Here is a 22,041-nt window from a genome sequence, read left to right as displayed (position 1 = left end):
TGTTCAGCAATAAATGTTCAAATAAACATAGAAGCTATTATTTATATTCATAAAAAATCGTGTTTCACATTTCGCGAGTGGAGAACTACATGGTTCTAAGTGTTTGTCCTTGGAGAAACAAAAGTAACAATGAGGCAGCTTAGAATACTACTTCATTGTTGGATTTGTTTTTTCAAGGACGAACACTTGGAACCTTGTAGTATTAGGCTTGCGATTTGTTAACATACCGCAAGTGGAGAACTACAAGGTTCTAAGTGTTTGTCCTTGGCAAAATAAAAGTAACAATGAGGCAGCTAAGAATAGTACTTCATTGTTGGGTTTGTTTTCTCAAGGACGAACACTTAGAACCTTGTAGTATTAGGCTCGCGATACATCTCTTTATTTTTATTGATAATCAAAAGAAAATATGACATATAATTATTATGTAAGTACAATTGTTTTCAATAATCAGTACAGTAGCCTGAATCTCTGTTGCTTAAAATAGTTTATTAGAAGCATCAGTGTCCGTTAGTGTCATTCGCATTGCGATATCCCGTCTTTTAGACTATTCACATGGCAATATTAAAATCAAAATTTCTTTTTATTACGGTAAATAATATTCCACTCATCTCAATAATTTACATATGCTTTTGTTTGTTCCTGGAAGTATCCAGACTCAAGAACGTAATGTGGGCGTGACTGACTTGATGGCATTGACTTACTAATGGACACAGCATCTGACGCATTAAATCGCGTCAACCCTGCATGCAGACATTATGTGAGTCTACTTATACAAATTTCATACCATAACAGCAACATACCAATTCAACCCCACCATCATCGAAGGGTAGAGGTAGGCTGTTAAGATTCAACATAAATAGTGCACACTAAACTTTCTCAGTCGCACGTATTTGTTTTCATTGAACTAAAACTACAATGTGTAGGTTAGTTTTTAAAATTCAATTAAACCCTGCGTAAACCAAGCCATAATAAATAATAGTCAAAAACGGCGGACGAAACCGGTCCAAATTTATTAAATAAAAAAGTGGAAAGTACAAATTTTTTTTTGCGTTTTATTAAATTAATCAATGTATTGACAGTTACCACAATAAAAGAAATTAATTATTCATCTATCTATATTATATCTAAAATTATGCCATTAAATCATACGAGGGTGGGTCAATAATTCCTTAGAAAAAAGCATTAAAACAGTTTTTTTTTTTTTTTTTTTTTCTCAACATAATCTCCTTGGAGCTCAATACACTTGGTTAGACGTTTCTCAATTTTTTTTAAACCGTCAGAAAAATAAGTTTTCGGAAGGTCCTCAAAATAAGCATTTGTCCGATCGATGACTTCTTCATTTGAAAAAAAAACGTTGTCCACTTAGCCATTTTTTTAAGTTTGGGAAAAGGAAAAAGTCACTGGGGGCTAAATCTGGCGAATACGGTGGGTGGTCGACCAATTCGAACTTCAATTCTTCAATTTTAGCCATTGATCGTTAACATGTGTGAACACGGGCATTGTCCTGATGAAAGAGGATTTTTTTCCTGTTTAAATGAGGCCGTTTTTCTTCAATTTTGTTTTTTAGCTGGTCCAATAAAGATGCATAATAATCCCCTGTTATTGTTTTTCCTTTTTCCAAATAGTCAACGAAAATAATTCCACGTGCATCCCAAAATACAGTAGCCATAACCTTACCAGCTGATTTTACGGTTTTCGCCTTCTTTGGACATGGTTTGCCTTCGCAATCCACTGCTTTGACTGTTCTTTCGTCTCGGGAGTATAGTGGTGTATCCATGTTTCATCTACAGTCACAAAGCGAGGAAAAAATTCATCCGGATTGCGTTGCATGAGCGACAACAGGGCTTTAGAGGCCACCACCCTATTGCGTTTATTGTCGACTGTGAGCAAACGCGGCACCCATCTTGCAGAAATTTTTTTCATGCCCAATTTGTCATGTAAAATAGAAATGACGCTACCTTTTGAGATCCCTGTAACCTCAATTATCTCACTCAACTTTAATCTTCGGTCACTTAACACCATATCGTGGATTTTATTGATCATTTCTGGTGTAGTCACCTCTACAGGACGTCCTGAGCGTGGTTCATCCTTTGTTGATGTACGACCACGTTTAAATTCATTTAACCAGTTATACATAGTTGCAAGTGAAGGAGCAGATGTGCCGTGAACTAAATCCAACTCATTTTTTTATTTCCTTTGCTGTTAACCCTTTTATATTAAAATGTTTAATAACAGCTCTAAACTCAATTTTCTCCATTTTTGTAAACAAGCAAATTTTTTTTTTAAATGTACGAGAAACACACAACAACCCGACCAATCTGATTGAAACTTCGCAGCATACTGAATCGGTAGTGCCGCTGCATGAAAACAAACCGCTTACAGTACTAGTCGCGCCACCTGTCGGCTTTTCTAAGGACTTATTGACCCACCCTCGTACATCATTTTGGATAGTTTATAGATAGAAGAATATTATTTATCTATGGGTCGGTATATTATAAGGGCTTAATGAATTTTAAAAAACTAACCAACACCATCTGTAAAATTTGTTCATAATTCAACGAAAACAAATAGGTATGACCAGGGCTCGAAATGGACCGGAATGCACCAGAGCGCCGTTCCGGTTCATAAAATCGCACCGTCTCGTGAAAATAATAATTTGACCATCGTAACTGAATATGCCATATAGTTAAAAATCTAACACACTTATTTTTATAAAATACACAATACGATTAGACAACTATGTTAATGTTTTCGTAAAATTATCGAGCGCTCCGGTTTGTAAAATATTCTATTTCGAGCGCTGGGTATGACTGAAAAAGTGTGCACTATTTCTGTCGGATCAACAGCCTACTCCACCGTTCGCGACTGTAAGCACTACAACCTAATGTGGCTCATGGCTGCCTCCGGGAAATGTCTGCACTTCTTTTTGTTTACTAAGCTCCCTCTACCGTCTTAACCTCAGGGATTTTGTGTATTTTTCTACACAATCTAGGTCTTCTGACCCTCCTTCACCTTTGAAGAGTCTCTTTGGTCATTGGTGTCTTCCATCCTTAAGATATGACCCGCCTTACGTGTGAGGCGAAGGGGGCATCATCATACAATGTTCGTGCTTGTACCTTCCTTAACATGCATCATTTTACTCACAGTGGGTACCTATCTATTATGTAATTTTTATATTTGCACTTATGATGATATGAATTTAGGCCAGGCCACCCTCCACAATTAGGAAAGTCCCATCCAAACATAAAGTGTCCACTTTTTTTAAAAAGATTTTTCCTCTTGGTATATATTACATTTTCTCAGATGTGTTATCAAAATTATGTATGTTCAATACTTAGAATATTACATTCTTAAATCTTGTGAATTATTCCTTGATAAAAAAAACAGTTAATTAAATCGCTTCAGAGAGTATTATAAGAGCCATTAGTTAAAATTTATCGCAATTAAGTAAGGCGCTTTTAGCATTGTGGTCAATGTGCACGGGCGCGAAACCCAACAGATGCAAGTTTAATTCCTGCAGGGGGGTGTCTTACTTTTTTCAACAATGGATATATTACATTTTCTCAGAAGTGTTTTCAAAATTATGTATGTAAAAGTGGTACGTACTTATATTTACTTCCTAATACCATAAACATACTACAATCAATGGAAGGCGCTACAAATGTTGAGTCTCGTCTTTCATGGTTCCCGGGTCTTTTCGGATGTTACTGTATTAAAAATGCTTCGTATAATCGGTATCGATTAATGCTATCATAAGCTGCCTTAAAAAATCCTTTATAATTCCCCCATTCACTGCTGACCAGTTCATTACCACAACTCGGTCAGTGCTCGAGACACGCCTGACGTGTAGCAATTAGCATGGTAATTAACTGGTCAGCAGTCAATGTATATGCATCTCATGGCCACACGCCAGGAGTGTTTTGAGCACCGGACATATTAATTAGAAGCGGGCTTGACAGCGAGTCGATTGTTTGGACCGCGCATCAGTTGAAATACGACCTTATGGCAGAGCAAATTCAAAAGAAATTTTTGAGACTCCTTTATTTGAGATTATATGCAGTGGCGGCTCGTCCATATGCACTGCGGAACTGCAGCACCCCCAAGCAAATTGAGAAAAATGGAATATTATAACATACATAAATTTATGTATATTACATGAAAATATCAATCTTATTCAAGCGTGAATTAAGCTCGCCCGCGAACCGATATATCCAGTAATTATCATACACCGCGGTACTGCAGTACCGTTTTCAAATGAATGTGCTCGAATGGGCGCTGGAGGGGTGCGGGGAGTGAGGCACGCAGCTGGGAGCTTGATCGGTACCGCAGGCCCGACAGTGTATCGCAGTTTCTGTGTTTGTACGTGAGCACGCACGCGACAGCGGAGGAAAGAAATATAGCTTTAATGATTTATTAACATTGTTAAAATTTATTTCTGCAAGCAATTTATGCCAAGTTCTTTATTTTAATTACTTATTAATATAATTAATAATTTATATTTAATTTTGATATTACGTTGTCATACAATAGAAAGTGACCAAGTGCATTTTTTACGAAATTGGTTTTATTGACTATTTGACATCTTACTAACATAATGGTGAATGAATTGAAAGGAAAATGAATTTCCCGACTCGTTTTCTTCTGGGTATGCTATCAATGCAATCCCTGTCTACCCGAAGAGTGATTGTTCTTTTAAAGCATTTCTTTTTACTTCTTCGTGGGTTCATTTACAATCCGCATATACTGGCAAATATTAATTTTCATGTTCCCACCAATATCACTCGCAGCTCCACGGTCTTCAAGATACCTCGTCGCAGGACAGATGTTATGTTTCATGATGCTGTGTATCGTGCAATTAGCTTATTTGATGGCACCATAAAGGTTGATTTGTTTTTTATTAATTATATAATGTTTGTAGACGTTTTAAATAGGATAAATTTATAATTGTATATATTATCATATTTCTTTAATATTTACACATGCTGTCTTTTCCACTTTCTTGTCATATTAGTTGTTATTTGTAATTAAGATATTTTTATATATTTGTATGTATTATGTATTATGGCGCATTGGCCAAAAGCTGTAATGCCGTAATACTCTTTTTTATAAATAAATAAATAAATAAATAAATAAATAAATAAATAAATGGTTGCCTGGAAAAAATGACCAACTGAATTTCACCCTGGAAACATACTATCTCGAATTTATCAAAATGACTATCTGCATTAAGGCACATTTTGTTGCCAAGCAAAATTGACTATTGGACACATGGTCATTTCTCTTACAATAAAAAATGACCAAGTGACAGTTGGGCAGTTTTCCTTGTAGTAGTTATTCTCAACGCCGTGAAGTTAGTCATATATTTCTTACGAAACGTTTGAATTTTCAATTTTTTCTCATTGTAAAAGTGATAAAATTCGTTCATAAAATGAGCTGTAGAAGTAAATTAATGGTGGAAATGTGACAAAACCAAGACAGAGGTGAGTTGGAATCTATTTGTTAATCCATTGTAAAAACATAAACATCTTCAGAGCAGTTCAATGCCAACGAAATAAAAATAAAATAGTGAGCCATATGCAGTGAATGAGTTAAGAACCAAATGCCGCCTATCCAACGCTTGCATGTTGATGGTGCTGCTTTACGGTAGCGAATCATGACACCTTACGAAGGCTCAGAGCAACCATATACTGAACTTCGAAAAAACACAACATTGCGACGGATACTGGGTGTGCGGTGGGCAGCGGCGGCTCCTCTGATACCATGCAAGTGCAACGCACTGCCTGCATTTTTGAAGACATCGCCCAACTTTTCATTGTTATTCATTCGCTCATATCACTCACTTCGCGAAGTAGAACATGTAGCAGTATTATTAACATTTCTCCGTTCATGAGCGCAAAGCGATTGCGTCCAAATAGATTTTCAGTTTGCACAGGATTACAATGAGGTCATGATATACTGCTTAAACGGTGGCCGAATGTTCCTGTAATGGCGTTTTGTGTAGAATTTTTTACACACTTTTGGATCGGCGCACGAAATGAAGGACTCTAGAAACAAAAACGCCAGTTTCTGTTTTATAACAATGTTGGGGAGTTAATTTTTAATATTTTTACAGTTAACATATTTAACGAATCGCCAACATTTTACGAAGGTACAAACCTGCCACGTTTATTTCTGAACCACTCAAATTCATTCAAATTATTAAAAAGACACATCAGCGGTTATTTATTTGGCTAACGCGCCAAAGCATTGTTCGCTCAGAGCGTAAGCCATAAACTGTGACATTTATATTTCTTTATTGATATTAAATCATTCTTGCTGTTCAAATCTTTTTCGAGAAATAGTATAAATAAACAAAGACATATTTAATTTACCTTCTGAGAAGTCGGTAAGAGAACATGGTAGCCTTCGGTGATTGACGTAATCATGAAAAGACGCTTTACGACCTTACGTGGCTAGGAAACGCGCTCCGGATGCCGCCAAAAACTGTGACGCGTCGTACCCTTATGGCACAGCCTCAAGGGTTCCGTTGCCATGGCCGGCCCTCACTCACCCTGCAGCGGTGCCACAAAATCGACCTACGTGATGCAGGTCTGACATGGCGGGAGGCGCAAGAGTTGGCAATGGACCGAGGGAAGTGGTGCGAACTTGTGCTATGCTCCAATGCTGGGTCGTGACAGGGTGAAAGAAGAAGATCTTCTCTTTATAGAAGGTAAACCATTGTGCACTACCAGAAAATGCTATTCTGAAGACCATCGGCCGCCACTGGCGGTGGGTATGACTTTATGAGCAAGGAGGAGATTAAAGATCGCACCAAGCAGCCTCTCATCACGCTGAGAGTGAAGAGGCGACGTTGGACCAGAATTTCAACCTGGCTTGCCTGTTCTTCAAGCCAACCGGATTCCGGCGTCCTGGAAGGCCGCTAAATACTATCTATAACGTGTATACGGCAGAGATACAGGATGCTGGTTTGACCTGGAACAATGCAAGAAGACTGACGAGCGACAGAGATTCTTGGAGGCGCCTGGTGTCCATATGCTCCAATTAAAGGGCTGATATGGCCGAAGAAGATCTTAAATTACTTGCTGCCAAAATAATGAAAAATCGGTATAATCATGACAGACCAGGACACATTCTCTATAAGTATTCTTATAACGACAACTTTCAAACCCTGTCAGTGTTTGGGCGAGGTCAGCCACCACGTTTTCCCTCATTAAAATACTTATTCAAAGAAGAACTCACTATAAGCAGGTTAAAAAAGAGGGATTTAGTAAAGCTGTGTGATACTGGAGCAATTCCTCGTGATTATCATGGAATGTACAGATCACTTGCTGGAAATAACATGCCAGACAGGGCACCAGAATCAAACTTGGATTCTGAATCTCAAGCAGAGTAATTTTTTACATTATATTATTTTAATGTATATTTTTGTAGCTGTTGTTCTTTTTCATGTAAAGCAAGCAAATGGGTATATTTTCCATAGTAATTTAAAAAAATGTGTTCTATTTTCGCCATTTTATTCAGAATGCACTCAAAATAAAGTCAATTTGAAAGAAAAGTACCTATACTTCATTTTTGTTTCACCTTTATTCCAAGAATGAAAAGTGACCATCTGCAATTTTTCCATTAACTCATGGGTGGTAAAACTGACCAACTTCATTTTGTATTTTTAAAAGCTAGAACAAAAGTGATTTTTTAAAATATTATAATTTCATTTTAAAAGTAAATATTATATCTACACCCACAAAAATAATCAGAAATGTGAATGCAATATAAGGATTTTTTTAGATTGATTACAAATGTTAAAATGGCTCTCCTGAACAATTTACTATTTTGCACTTGGTCACTTTCTCTTGTATGATGACGATTAATAGTAAAATATAATCCAAATAAACATTTTTTTTTTTTAATCAACCGCAGCACCCCCAGATACTTTATCCACGAGCGCCATTACAATAAAGGTGATATTGCTATAAATTCCTGATGCTTTTTGTTGGGTCTGCCGAATGGTTCGGTTCGAACGGGTTCGCTCAAATGAACATTGGCATTAGAAACACTGCTCTAACCCCATTACAATAAAGGTCATATTGCTATAAATTCCCGATGTGTGATATCGCATAATGGAAATTGCGTGACGTCTACCTATACATGCGAATTTACTTGCTAGCTACTGTATTGAGTGCGTCGCCCATTAATAATGTCATTGTCTGCTAATGACGCTTTGATAAATCGTCTTACTTGTATTGTAAAAGTGCTGATTACACTAAACATAAACATTGATAAGAAACATTATTTTATAAAATAAGGAGGATAGTAAAATTATAATTCAGTCAGTTGTTTAATTCAGTTCAGTACCTAATACAACATTCGCTAGAAATTTACATCTATGAAGACTATCGCTGGACTCCTAAGATCCATACAATTTGGAGGACGTATTAAGAAATATATTTTATATCCAAGAAAAATAATATATTCTAGCAAACCACATCTCTGTGCTAGACAGTTGTCTTCAAAAATGAATGAAATCGGTAATAAATTTTCAACACAAATATCCAATGATGTGCTTCGGATTCAGTTTGAATCAAAGTCTGAAGACTTTCCATATGTTTGGCTGCGGGATAATTGTCAGTGTGAAAAATGCTTTCATTCTTTATCGAAGACTCGCATAATATCATATAAAAATTTTGATGTGAATATAAAACCTAAAAGTGTAATTATCAGTGATGAAAACAAAATGATAAACATCTTATGGAATGATGGACATTCATCGAGCTTTGAGTCGACTTGGTTACAAGAAAGAAGTTTTAGTACTGAAAACAAAGAACAATATTTAAACAGTGAATATATGCCCAGAAAAAAAACTTGGAATGGCGACACTTTTGAATCGATGTTTAAGAAATTCGATTTCAAGGATGTTATGGATCAAGATGAATGCTTGCAGAAATGGATACGAACATTGGCTATTTACGGTGTAGCATTAATAACAGGAGTACCATCGGATCACGGGTCATCCAGAAAATTAGCAAACAGAATAGAGTTCATAAAAAGAACGCATTACGGTGAAGAGTTCTTTGTGACTGAAAAGTTGAACGCTGCTACTAACAATGCATACTTATCGGGCAATTTAGAACCCCATACAGATTTACCGTACTATGAACAGAGCGCTGGCGTAATATTGTTACATTGCGTGACACAAGCGTTGCAAAACGGAGGAGAAAACTTCCTAGCTGACGGATTGTACATTGCTAACTATTTGAAAGAGAATAACGAGGAACATTATAAAATACTATCGGAAACTCTCGTCAATTGGGAAAACTTTGGAGAGGAGGATGGCAAACAATTCCACACTCTATTCAGATCTCCAGTTATATGTAAGAATGCAGAAGGAGATGTAACACGGATAAACTTCTCAATCGGCCAACGAGGAAGTCATTTGAATATGCCTTTAGAAAAAGTCAAGCTGTGGTATACGACTCTGAAACATTTTTACGACCTGACTTATAAGTTTTCCGCTATGTATAAGATGGCACCCGGCGAAATTCTATGTCTCGATAATACTAGATTAACACACGGGCGTTGCAGTTACACCGATGTGGCTGACAACCCTCGATACCTGATAGGTTCATATTTAGATTGGGATTATATGTATTCTAGATATCGGATTATATCTGAAAACAAAAAGTTGCAAATTAAAGACTAGTGATTATGTACTCATAGCAAAACACTAGAGCGGGGGTTCACAAACTTATTCGTCAAAGGGATAATTTTGAAATCAAAAATATTTGGCATTTTCTGTTTTTAAAAAACATAAGGCAAAAAAATAAAAATATTTCATTGTTTAAACTTATATTTTTAACATACATTATTATTACTCTTATTAATATACCTACTAAAAATATTATTTAAATTTTTTCACCTTGTGATTTATGCAATTGTTTGTTTGTAACTAAATCCTGCAATCTAGGCTCAAATTTTGTGGTATGAATATGCAAAATAGATGCGATATGGTTGTCTGTTAATTTTTATCTTAAGTGTGATTTATTAAGGCCATTGGACCAGTTTTTTCCTGTCTTCTCGGAATCGCAGAAATGATAAGCATGTTTGATACACAATAAACTCTTTATTTATTTAAAATCTAATAAATAGTGTTCAACTAAAACGTTCTGCGTCATTAAAATTTTTCGAATCGCTTTACTTTTTAAAATAAATGACAAATAGTCAGTCCTGTTTTCGAAATTGGCCAAAACGACTGTCACGCCACAATGAATGTTGAACTTAATAATAGTTTTGCAGGTATATATTGTATGAGAGAAATGGGTAAAACAATACATTTCATTGATTAACCGACGTACTTTTTTTGATTTCAGAAAAATAAAGATTTTAAAGCCATTTTAGTTTGAGTATACATCAGCCAATTTTGAATGATTTTTTCTCACAAAATAATATGTACTCCACAATAAAAATATTTTTTTTATTATAATATAACATTCACGTAATACTATAAATAATAATTAACAATGAAAAAATAAATAAATAAAACCCCATACATTTGGTATAATTAGTGACGCTGTATTCGTACATTTTCATGTATTTATCCTGTTTTCAGACGTTTTAGAAATATAATTATTTTGCAAAATTATTAAAAAAAGGCAATTTGATTGATTAATCCATACAGTTTTTTCATTCTTTCGATATTAATATAGTTAGTCGGCGACCAACTGGGACCCAGTAACGACGTCTTTTTTTTCTTTCAAAATTTAGTTCATTGCGGAATATTTACATAACAACTGTGTTAAACAAAACGTAAGCCAGTCACAGGGTTGCCACATATTTTATAAGGTAGCTTGCGTGAATTTCTTGAAATCAAAAATATTTTTATTATATTTTTGTGCACGTTAATTCAAAAGATAATTTCTTTCCTTTCCGTTAGCAATTTATTTTATGATAATTATTATTTATTATGAATTATTTTTATAATTATTTTTATAACACACCCACGATGGCCGAGCGGCGTAAGCGTTGGCTTATTGCGTCGTGGGTCCCAGGTTCGAATCCTGGGTCTAACAAGCACACATATTGTTTTTCAATCAATTCTAATAGGTTGAGCAAGTGGCTGACATACATTTCTAAAACAACAATCTTTCAATACAAACTTCCACTCTGTGGAGACCCATATGATCCTATTAGGATCGGATACGGTCGAAAAGAATATTATTTTTTACTATCCTACAGTGGAGTAGTTGGCATAGCGCAGTGGGTGTGGGTTCGAATCCCACCTCTAGCAAAATTACATGTTTTTGCAATGTGTGTTTAAGGGGCGGCTGAAGAGCTCGGTATTCAAATATATTTTAGTATGAAATGGACCTCGGCGTCGTACGCACGTTAATTTAAATCGATCTTTTGGCAAAAATCACTAATCATCAGAGATTTTATTTCTGCACGTGTCCGCTGATCAGAAAACAGGGCTGTCAAAATAATATAATATTTGTAAAATGTTAATTTCATCATAGTTTTTAATCAAACCTGTGCAAGTACATACTGATAACTTGGGTGGATATCGTGGCAAACATACTATTGATATATCTACGGGTATATTATTATTATAACCCAATTCAAATTGAACATAGGTTGATACTCAAATACTATTATAGTATCTTTATGATTTCGAGAAAATAATACGATGGAATATATTATATAATCCATTTTGGTTGCCAGTTTTTACTGCGATGAATCACTGTGTTCCTTACTGTCTTTTTTTATTCGTAGGTTTGTTTACTATGTACACCGAGAAATTTCCATTAATAATATCGGAAATGAGTTGGAATATAATGCAACCAAAACTGGAAAAATTCTATTATGGGTGTTTACTTTTTGAATTAGTTGACCCCAGAAAAACAGGTACATGCCACTACGTGAACCACAGTGGATATTATGCCGGGTCCAAATTGGCAACATGTTGCCGGCAACCTCGTTAAATTTTACGATAAGTATGATAATTATCGTAAAATTTTTTAAGCCATTATTATAATTATCGTAAAATTTATCGAGGTTGTCGCGCGACATTGTTTTGCGCCAGTGTGGACCCGGCATTAGATGCACAAAACTTAAATAAAATATATTATAAATTAAATTTAAAAAGTACAATATAATGAATTGCGTCGGCAGCCCTGTCAGACACTTTTTATAGTGACAGTCATTTTTTATATGCCGCCAGTCCGATGGATTAATAAAAAAATAATGTGTCTAGTGACTGTATGTTAATAATTATTTTTAGGCACTCATGATATAAATTATTTCGCCCATTGGCTTTACATACAATTACCTACCACTTGTTTCACTAGTATAAAAGTGAAGTTGCGCAGGCAATAAAAAGTCACTTTCTTTTTATAATAGGCAGACAGTAAATTCTACGTTTTAAAAAATATGCATTAGAATTAAACAATACCTATTATTTTTAATATGTAGGTCCTAAACATTACAAATAAGCACTATTCATTAGTAATGTTTTTTGGATAGCACATGAAATAAAAATGTAGGTAGATACGTATGTCAACATCCTTCGTATGTTTAGTTCTCGGACAATTTCAGGTTAAAAAGTTATTAATATATTATTAAGTTTATATCGTGGCCAACACATAATCAAAAAAGTGATCATATCCATCATATCAGTTGCAATACTTCCCACCAAAGAACTGTTAAACATATTGAATTTAGTAACATTAAATGTTATTAGTAAATTTATTAGAAAATAAATTTTATTAGAAAGTACTATTTTTTGGTCACCCCATAGCTTCACTTCACAAGCTTCACTTGTAGGGAGTTTATTGAGACAAACATTGGCGGCAACCTTTTTATATTAACTAGTAGACCAGTTATTATGGACCACATGTAAAAAAATCATATTTTCAATTCTCAAGGCCGATTCTGTAGAGCGTCCTCTTAATTCAGATTAACTACCATTCCTCATAAAAAGTCTGATAGTATAAGCCTCCATATGCTCCGCTGAGGAGATAATGGTATTTTATGTAACATAGTTTGTTGCCACCGGGGCATTTTAAATAATGTAATAATTAACGTGATGTTTGCCATTTAAAAATTAATTGCGCATAATGCGCATTCCACTTCCCCGGTGCCAATGAGTTAGTTATCTAGCCGCAAACGCATTATTATTTTATATTATTTAAATGTAAGAAATCAAACATTTCAAAAAAATTCAGTGGACAACCCTCGACCAATGTTGACATAATTAATTGGATAGCTCCTGACAAAATTATATGAATACATTTGAAACTCATGGAAATATGACCTCTACTCGCAATGTAGCGAACAGCGATATTGCCAAGACATATTGTATTGCATATAACATTATCGATATTATCGGCCCTATTTCATTATTATAGGCCGGCCAGGTGTTATCAATAATTACATTAAATAGTTTCTTAATTTGGATATAAACAATTTTTGGATTGATTCAATTTTTAATACGTGTATTAATTGTTTCAATGATATAAATAACACACATTTCACTTCCGGTTTTTATTTATTATCTATAATATAATTTCGAAAATATATTTGGATGTTTGTACCGTTGTGTCGGTTTTTGTTAATAAAAATCCACAGGCGCAGTCGGATTTCGACAACATTTGGAGGGTAGACGGAGGCTGACGAGCCGGTGTGCGTGGTGGAGGTCTCGAATTTCAGATTTAACCCGCTTCTTCTTCTTCGTTACATACATATTAATACTATTTATAACGTTTGCATATTGTGGATTCGATTTTAATCTAGTGTTTTTTGTTTGACCTTTACTCCTATTAGAATTATTTTCATATTGCCATATTGTATTGCACAGATATTTTAGATAAATGTATCCACGAAGCGACCCTGTGCGAAGCCGGGTACTTCAGCTAGTGTTATATATATTGTGTTATTAATTTTATACTTTCATTTATTTTCAAAATGTGCGTCTATTGGGAAATTTTTTAATCGCCTTATTGTAATATCAAGTCATTCAAATTTTTTTTCATGACTATGGCAAATTTATTTATATTTAAATTTGATCCTACAATATGATAGGTTCAAGAAAATTTATCACTTCACAAATTCAGCGTATCAATAATATGATATTTTTATTAGGTGTACTATTTTTATTCTTATAATTTATTCTACCTACTACCTACAAAAATTTGTTAGGAAAAAAATATTATTTATTAAATAATACATACTTTCAAAACCCCTGATTTTGCTCAAATTCGCTGCTTCGGCAAACAACAGACAACATCATATAATGTTATAACATAATGCTTCTATATACCTATACAATAACATGTTTATTTTGTTCCAAGGCTTGTCTCTTACGTCAAATTTGATTCTTGCAAATCAACCCATACGCCTTAATGCTCATTGTAAATAACGTTTTTTCACAAATATAGGTACTTCCAAATAAAGAAACCAATTGATGAGCATGTTTAACTATATTTTGATATACCACAAGTGAAAAGTCCTTTGTAGAATTCAATTAAATTCTTATCACGATAAGATGCTTTTGCTTCCACGTTCTCTTGCGAATCTATTAATTCAAACTGCATATTTATGGGAACAGCGTCCGCGTTACACGAAAAGGTATCTAGAAAAATATTAAAATTCATTTGATGTTTCTTAAAATCCAAGAAGCGCTCAGAAAATTCATCTAACACAGATTGAATGATCCTGGAGATTTTTTTTGATCGCATAATACTGGAAGCCTCGGTAGATTCATTAAAAAAAATTCTGGCATGCTTTCAAATGACAAAATTTTCCAACATCGAATTGTTGTTGAATAAGTCGAATCTTTCGATCTGAAGCCTTCACATAATAATTCAAGAGATCGGAAATAAACACATTATTTCCATGGAATTTTATATTCGACCCATTGAGAATTACATAACCAATTAATATTGCGTAACTCAAAGAGATCATTGTGCTTTTGACATAGAAATTCTCCTACTCTTTTACTCATACACAAATATCAAAGTGTCTGACCATTCATTCTTACCAGAGGATACCTATTTAATTTCAAATGTAATTTTTAATATTCGATATGAAGAATAAAAAATAATACAGATTTAACATAAATCTCGAGCTATGCCGAAACCGAGACAATATGAAGTGTCTAATTATTACAAAAACTGATAAGTCAACAGTTCTATATTAGTGGTGAATTAATGATGTTTTTGTGCATCAAACGTACCTAACTGGTTTTCATTTTTCATCGGATATATTTTTTGCAAAAAATATATGAAAAATATAATTGGACATACCAACATTTATTTATATCACTTTAAGGCGATGTCTTTACCTACCAGAGGCAATTAGAGGAATTAATAAATATGTATCTGAAAACATTAAAAAGAAAAAAAAAATATTTTAAGTAAAAGATAAACTTACAATTGTAAAAAAAATGTGAATTTGTCACAGGACCCCATATATATATTACATATATTTTTGGTCATTTTTAATATTAAAATTTAGTTTATTAAGTGTTCTATGCTGACCCTAAGAGGTTTTTGACTAATTCATAGTTATAATATTTTTTACATTAATTTTAAAAAACATCGATTTTTATAAAAATATAAATGTGTATAACTTGAAATTCTTTTTATTTATATGAAATCTTAATTAGGTATTGTCCCAATATTGAAGCTTCTATGTTTAATTTTCCTTTACAAATAAAAGTTTAATTGATATTTGACCTTTTAGTTTTATTTATATCCACTGTCCATTCAAAAACTAGCTGTATACAAAAACGTCCAATGTCAATTATATGTTTTTAAATAGGTACCTATATTTAAAATATATGAATTAATAATAATTACAAGATAAAAAGAACTTTTTATTTACAACATTTTTAAATTCTGTTGAACCATATACACTTGACTTGACTAGCTTAAACAATCAAAAAAATTTGTACTTGACATGTCATATTGATTTCCATAGTAACGCACGTAATATTAATATTTTGGCTGCTAGGACCCCAGACCCCTAGCAACCAATAATAGTGTCGAAATAACTTTTCATACAAAACAGAATTAACTGAAAATGAATTCAATTCTACTTAAAGATGGCTAAAAGTATTAAAAAAATGCATTGGCATCGTGTTCTGATATATTCTAAAAGTTTCAAATGTCTAGCTAGTCGGGAAGTTAGTTAAAAATAGATTGCAAGATTTGTACCGGACAAATAAGAATACGAGCTAAGAAAAATGTTGTAAAAATTACTCTAAACTGATCATAAGAATGAAATGGAACACTTAACAATGATACGTATAAAGTTTTTTGTTTATTTTAAATAATAAAAAAATATTCAAAATCAGAGAAACTTTCAACTGCATTTTGCCAACTATTGATAATCATGACATTGGACCTTTAAGCATTGAGTCACTGAATAATTGTCAATAAACGGAATGTTACATTCTTAAAAATCTTGTGACTTATTCGTCGAATAAAAGAAATGATTTATTAAAAAATTTCAAATTATATATGGCTTATAAAAAAACATCTTTATATGGGTCATAGATAATACGTTACACATATCATATTAATACGAGTGCTTAAAGTCAGACAAGGTTATCTACAAAAAGTTTTTTTTATTTTTTTTTTGAGATAACCTTGTCTGACTTTAAGCACTATATTTATGGCTACATGATAGTCAAACAACGTTATGTCAATCTTTTCTAATTTCTTATTAAATCGTCAGTAAAGTTTAACGCTAACTACATAAGTTACCCTTGTTTTCATATTTTTTTAAAACTATCCCTATAAATTTTAACATCATCATAAGCAAGATTAATGTACAATACACAATAAATTATAAAATATTAACATTAGGTTTTAAATAAACATTTCCCTTGTTGAGTTACAAGAATCTAAAATAACAATTTTAGAAGTTTAGAGCAGTGGTTTCCAAACTTTATGTTACTACGCTTCCCTTTAAAAAAAATCTAATCTTGGCGCCTCCCCCCTCTTTATTAAATAGCCAAAAATGACTTAGTACAAAAATGGAAAAAACTTAATACCTAATTATAAAAATAAACAAGGTTTTACTACTTATATTATTCATTTTTCATGTGATGGATGTGCTTGTATATTAATTAGCACAAAGTGCTTTTTTTCAGTTGGTTAGCGCACGCCCACGAAGGTTTCTAAATTAGTACAACCATCTTTTTCTATTCGTATGCGTTCTTATACCATTCGTCCGATTGCGATGAAATTTTGACCAGTTGTTGTGCGCACGCCCGCGAAGGTTTCTGAATTAGTACAACTATCTTCTTATTCTTCTATTCGTACGCGTTCCTATACCATTCATCCGATTGCAATGAAATTTTGATCAACTGTTGTTCTCACGCCCGCAAAGGTTTCTGAATTAGAAAATCATCTTCTTCTTCAATTCGTATGCGTTCCTATACCATTCATTTGATTGCAATGAAACTTTTGTCACTATGTTGTTGTGCGCACACCTGCGAAGGTTTATTAATTAGTATTATATAAAATACAAAGTTTGTTGTTTGTTTGTTCCATCCAATTTTGATTTTTTTACTACATATTAATAACATTATTAACGTTTTCATATTTTGGATTTGATTTTAATTTAGTGTTCTTTTGTTTGACCTTTACTCCTATTAGAATTATTTTTATATTGCCATATTGTATTAGACAGATATTTTAATATTAAAAAAAATAATTACCTCTTAATATTTTTTAAATATCTAAGATAAATATAACCACGAAGCGACCCTGTGCGAAGCCGGGTACTTCAGCTAGTTATATATATATATAACACATTGTACCTACTTATTCAATAATTTACAGAATATAATAATATTAATTAATTATGCCTTATTGAATTAAATGGGAAATATACATCCTTTAATTAATTAAGAATATATTTTATATTAATTATTTCATGATTGCTAAGTTGTACGGAATCAAATAAAAAAAAATTTGTACTACTATTTAAATTAAAATATTTCAAAGTGTGATATTGACTGACTCACATAAATGTACCTACTTAATACAAAACAAAATTCAAAATAATTATTGATAATTTATCAGTTTTATCACCAGTATCTGTTTTAATATGGACACAGGCTGGGTATTGTTTACAGGTAAAGGATAATGGGAATCACTGCACACATAACGACATAACATAACAAGTATTTTATTATGGCCGGCCTATTTACTGCAGAGTTCTAGAATAGTTGATAATGCACTTTTAACATTATTTTATTAGTTGTAAAAAAGTCGCCTGCGGCGCTGTTTACTTTCGGGGGTTTTAAATATGTAGTTGAAAGATCCTGATCTTGGAGCCCGCTTCAGGATAAGGGGCCCATGATAGAATCCATTTGTCAATGAACATGATAAATTTGGATTGACTTATATTGAAATTGTATGTGCATTATAAACAAGCACATTCATCGCATGAAAAACAAATTAATTTTAAAATGAATATATAAGTACTTAGTAAAACCTTGTTTATTTTTTTTCATTTTGTGTTAGTACATTGTTGACTATTTAAAAAGGTGTCTGTATTATTTAATGAAATAAAGGGGGGGGAGGCGCCAAGATTAGTTTATTTTTAAAAGGGAGGCGTAGTAACATAAAGTTTGGAAACCACTGCTCTATAGTCTCTAGGGTCATATGCACATCGCCGAAATAAAACGCAGAATGATTGTATTAGGAGTAGGTAAATAAATAATTGAATTATTAAAACAAAAGTATCGAAAAACCTTCTTTTTTTAATTTATAATATTTTACCCATCTCTATTGAAAATATCATCAGTGTGTACTTAGATCCCACCAGCGTCCCTGAGCTAGTACTTAGACCTTAAAATAAGATTCTCTGCGTGGTACTTACACCCTGACCGGAAATGTCAATTTCAAAGCTATGTACTGTGGAAATTCAAAATAAATTTAAGTTTTAAAATTATAGAAGCTGCCGAGATTGCTTCATACTGTGTAACTACATTTTTCAAAATGTCTGCTTCATACAATTTTATTTGACAAATCAGTATTTTGTAGCCACAAGCAAAACTACTTTTTGGTACTTAGCGCCTTAATTAATACACGTATTCACATTACTAACAAGACCTTAATTTAAAAACCATCTCTACTTCAATAGACAAAAAATATTGTGAGTTCACAGTTTCAGATACATTTTAAAATACACGAAACAACTTCCAACGCACGGGAGTGACTGGCAAAAATATTCGGAAATTTTTAAAATTAGGGTATGTAACTATGTAGGTACCTACCTATAATTCAAATGTAATTCGAAAATCTGCGGAAGTAAACTAGACATTGTGAACCCGACAATACACTTTGTTTCCAAACAGTGAGCTGATTTTTTTTAAGGAAAGATATTTCCGTTATAAATAAATTTAGGTAGCTATTTCTATATATACCTAATGATAATGTAGGTCGTACATCAACAAAGGATGAACCACGCTCAGGACGTCCTGTAGAGGTGACTACACCAGAAATGATCAATAAAATCCACGATATGGTGTTAAGTGACCGAAGATTAAAGTTGAGTGAGATAATTGAGGTTACAGGGATCTCAAAAGGTAGCGTCATTTCTATTTTACATGACAAATTGGGCATGAAAAATATTTCTGCAAGATGGGTGCCGCGTTTGCTCACAGTCGACAATAAACGCAATAGGGTGGTGGCCTCTAAAGCCCTGTTGTCGCTCATGCAACGCAATCCGGATGAATTTTTTCGTCGCTTTGTGACTGTAGATGAAACATGGATACACCACTATACTCCCGAGACGAAAGAACAGTCAAAGCAGTTGATTGCGAAGGCAAACCATGTCCAAAGAAGGCGAAAACCGTAAAATCAGCTGGTAAAGTTATGGCTACTGTATTTTGGGATGCACGTGAAATTATTTTCGTTGACTATTTGGAAAAAGGAAAAACAATAACAGGGGATTATTATGCATCTTTATTGGACCAGCTAAAAAACAAAATTGAAGAAAAACGGCCTCATTTAAACAGGAAAAAAATCCTCTTTCATCAGGACAATGCCCGTGTTCACACATGTTTACGATCAATGGCTAAAATTGAAGAATTGAAGTTCGAATTGGTCGACCACCCACCGTATTCGCCAGATTTAGCCCCCAGTGACTTTTTCCTTTTCCCAAACTTAAAAAAATGGCTAAGTGGACAACGTTTTTTTTCAAATGAAGAAGTCATCGATCGGACAAATGCTTATTTTGAGGACCTTCCGAAAACTTATTTTTCTGACGGTTTAAAAAAAATTGAGAAACGTCTAACCAAATGTATTGAGCACCAAGGAGATTATGTTGAGAAATAAAAAAAAAATACAAAAATAAAAAGTGTTTCAATGCTTTTTTCTAAGGAATTATTGACCCACCCTCGTAGTTACAAATTCACAAACCCACAGTAATATTTATATTTGAGATATCCCACCTGGCAGAATCCACCTGTGAACTCTGTTTTAACTCCTGGATCTCGCAAAATTCATGTTATTTTTCCAATGTGTGTTAAATCCAGAGAAACAAGTCAATCAGTACATAGACCCAATAGGTCGGGCAAATGATATATTTCGCGGACCGGTAGATTTCTTGGATTTAAAAAAAAACAAAAATTCAGTATACAGTAGACTCTCAGTCTTCCACCGCTCGATTATCCAACTACTATAATCCGCCATTATTTTTACTACTCGAAAGCACGAAATTAAGCTTCACAATTCGCCGGTATTTGAATGTCAAATTCAGTAGTACGCCAGGTTTATTTTAGAAACTTCTCCTTCGTAAAACGCACGTCCACCACGAAGAAAATAATGTACCAGGGAGGAAAGTGCCCAAGGACCGCATCAGAATTGAGCGTAGTTATGCACAAAGCAGCCGAGCCACACAAACCTCAAACAGAGATAGAAGCACTTTTATGTAAATTGTGTTTCTTTAAATCAGCAAAGCCTCTGTATACTGTGTATACTTTTTGAATGATAGATATTATATATATATATGATTTTGTATAACTTTTGAAGAGATAAAAGCATATAATCTATGAAATTTTGGTGTTTTAGCAGTCCAGGTGTTTTGAGTAAAATGGTTTTTTTTAGAATGTGCATTCTGCAGAATGCAGCCATCTGTTATTTTTGTAAGAAAAGTCTTTATTTTTGATTATTTTCTTTAAAAATAGCCTTCTAAGTTACTTAATTATTATGGGAATTTCAAAATTCTGAAAATAATTCGAAAAACTTGTAAATTATACATCAATATTTAGCTGCCTGGCACTATTTTTTATATGAAAAATCTGTATATTATATTATATAAAATAAAATGAAAAACATATAATGTAATTGAGAAAATAATGTTTATTAATTGAATGTAGAAAAACATACCTTACAGTCACGATTTTAAAAATGTACGTAAGTACAAATTATTATCTTTTGGCTGCTTTTTGCAGAACGAATATTGCATATTTTTAGAACGCATTTATATGACATTTTTGTATGACAGCAGCTTGGTTGCTTTATGCAAATCGAAAATGTCATATTCTGCGATTTGCAAAATCTTTAAAACGCATTTATATGAGATGTTTGTATGACAGCAGCTTGGCTGATTTGTGCAGAACGTAAAATAAACGTGTGAGATTATGGAAATCACAATAACTCATTTTTTTCAAAATTGTGGCTTGGCTGCTTTGTGCATAACTACGCTCAATTATGCCGTGCTCCAATGCAACCGGGACACAAACTGAAGCTTTTGGTCATAGGGAAAGCAAGGAATCCTAAGCCATTTAAGAATATCTGCCTCACTGAACAACTGGTTGAGTCAAGTGATTTACTGTTTAATATTTAGTAAATAAACTTAGTTCAGAAATATGTATAATTAAGTAAATACTTGATTTTGATTATATATAAAACCGTAATTTGCTAGTTCAAATTTCTCAAAAAAACTATTTTTATGAAATAAGTGTTTTAATTTTTTACCATATTTTGTATATATGCACTTAATCCACGGCTTTCACTAATTGGACATTTG

At 33.2% G+C, this 22,041-nt stretch overlaps 2 protein-coding genes across 4 annotated transcripts in view; both read left to right on the top strand.

The window, feature by feature from the left end:
• Positions 1-22,041, top strand: part of ida (anaphase promoting complex subunit 5 ida) — an 85,594-nt gene that overhangs the window by 2,865 nt on the left and 60,688 nt on the right. For 2 of the 3 annotated variants that reach the window (XM_085955372.1, XM_085955378.1), the window contains exon 2: positions 647-757. In XM_085955372.1, coding sequence (XP_085811498.1) covers positions 745-757 — 13 coding nt within the window. In that variant the 5' untranslated portion in view covers positions 647-744. The remainder of the gene's footprint in view (positions 1-646; positions 758-22,041) is intronic. The other variant, XM_085955373.1, reaches the window with a different exon arrangement.
• On the top strand, positions 7,781-9,829 carry LOC147065977 (gamma-butyrobetaine dioxygenase-like). Its single transcript, XM_085955384.1, has one exon. The coding sequence runs from the start codon at positions 8,384-8,386 to the stop codon at positions 9,695-9,697; it is 1,314 nt and encodes a 437-aa protein (XP_085811510.1). The 5' UTR covers positions 7,781-8,383; the 3' UTR covers positions 9,698-9,829.

Source organism: Rhyacophila brunnea, unplaced genomic scaffold (assembly GCF_057557595.1).
Source record: "Rhyacophila brunnea isolate RB1 unplaced genomic scaffold, BYU_Rbru_1.0 scaffold_5, whole genome shotgun sequence".
In the NCBI taxonomy this organism is placed as follows: domain Eukaryota; kingdom Metazoa; phylum Arthropoda; class Insecta; order Trichoptera; family Rhyacophilidae; genus Rhyacophila; species Rhyacophila brunnea.
The sequence above is the reverse complement of the archived record's forward strand: the minus strand, read 5'-3'. Positions and strand labels throughout refer to the sequence as shown.

Bases quoted from the DNA above. Each gene is read 5' to 3' on its own strand.
- LOC147065977 (XM_085955384.1), top strand. From the start codon at position 8,384: ATGAAGACTATCGCTGGACTCCTAAGATCCATACAATTTGGAGGACGT.